Source organism: Trypanosoma equiperdum, assembly GCF_001457755.1.
Source record: "Trypanosoma equiperdum strain OVI genome assembly, contig: ctg_1498, whole genome shotgun sequence".
Classification (NCBI taxonomy): domain Eukaryota; phylum Euglenozoa; class Kinetoplastea; order Trypanosomatida; family Trypanosomatidae; genus Trypanosoma; species Trypanosoma equiperdum.
Window position 1 is genome coordinate 9,490 of NW_027123502.1, and position 1,381 is coordinate 10,870.

The 1,381-nt window shown below is 45.6% G+C and overlaps 1 protein-coding gene across 1 annotated transcript; it reads right to left on the reverse strand.

Moving 5' to 3' along the window:
* Positions 1 to 440: 440 nt before the first annotated feature.
* TEOVI_000826800 (TFIIF-stimulated CTD phosphatase, putative) lies at positions 441 to 1,184 on the reverse strand (the record flags this gene model as incomplete). The annotated part of the gene is made up of 1 exon (XM_067221813.1): positions 441 to 1,184. The coding sequence occupies one exon, from the start codon at positions 1,182 to 1,184 to the stop codon at positions 441 to 443; it is 744 nt and encodes a 247-aa protein (XP_067077914.1).
* Between the last annotated feature and the right edge of the window lie 197 nt (positions 1,185 to 1,381).

Consider the following 1,381-nt stretch of genomic DNA (forward strand, 5'->3'; position numbering starts at 1 on the left):
CTCTAACTACCTCGTCTGGTTTACATCAAACAGTGCCGTCCTCCACTCTTTTTTATCTCCACCCTGCAAGTGTTGTTATCACGGACACGTCCTTTTCACTTCACGCTGTCCTCTTACTCTTGTTTTCTCTCTTTATACAGACCACGTCCTTTTTTTTCTTCTCTTACAGCCCCGCACAGAAAATGCCTCAGTGAAGCCAGCAAGCAAAAAACAAGACAACCCCGACACCAACTAGCAACTTTCATAGCATCGCCTTTCCCCCTTCTTTCGTCCATAGAATGTTCACTTAGATAATATAAATTGTAGGAAGTTAATCAGTTTTAGATCGCGCAATCCCCTATAACACCATCTCCTTTCCGTATTTTATCATTCGTCCCCACATGTTGGAGGAGTATCACCCAATTCAAGTAATTGAATGCGCCCTCGCTCCGTCATATTTTTTAGCATTGCAATGACGCTAAGTCCCGATTGACGCGCACGTGCTCACCCGGTTTCCATACAGACGTGTCAAGTCTGTAAACGTCAATAAAATCACCCACGTCAGTTTGGATTGGACCATGCTTCAACATGTCACAAGAAGAAATGAATTGCGGAACGGTCATGCCGCTGTCGCAAAGTCTCCGAACGAGTTCCTGGAGGGCGTGGATGGTGTTGTCGGCACTTTCCCCTCCTTCATAGTCTTCCACAAGTATCCCATTCTGTTGATGGCCCCTAATACAATCAGGGGTGTTTTCGATTATCAGAACCATCTCAAGCGGCCTTCCAAGAACAGCTAAATCCTTCTGATAACCAGCACAGCCGGTAAACCATTTACTGTGTCGGTAGATGCAATGAGAAACAACCCTGTCCTTGTCGATGTTTCGAATGATCGCCTGAGCATATGCACGTAAACCTGCCGTCCAAACGACGACCTCCACACATTTTTCCTTGCACAACTGGAAGAACTCATCAAGCCCTGGCCTCGCGTAAAGAGGGCCTTCGCGAGCATAAACAAGAGTTTCATCCAAGTCCAATGCTAGGGTAAGTTTGCCGTTGTATCTGGGATCTTGATCAGGAAGCACCCATCTGCTGTTCATCTCCTGATTCATCGAGGGCGCACGTTGCCGAGTCCTTCGCAACGCTGCACATTGGTACTCCTGCTTAAATGAAGCACCACGAATTCTTTGGCGAGGGACAGTAGACATAGCCACAGATAACGTAATGAAATTGATAATCACTGGCACAGATAAGAAATTCCCAAGGGGAAACAGTACCCTCCTAACCTGCAAACACTGACAAGTGCTCTTTGTGTCGCTCACCTACTCTTCAATATCAAGTTAACATCAATAAAATATGTAACATACGAAGCGTCGGGACCGAAAGTCAAATATATATATATATA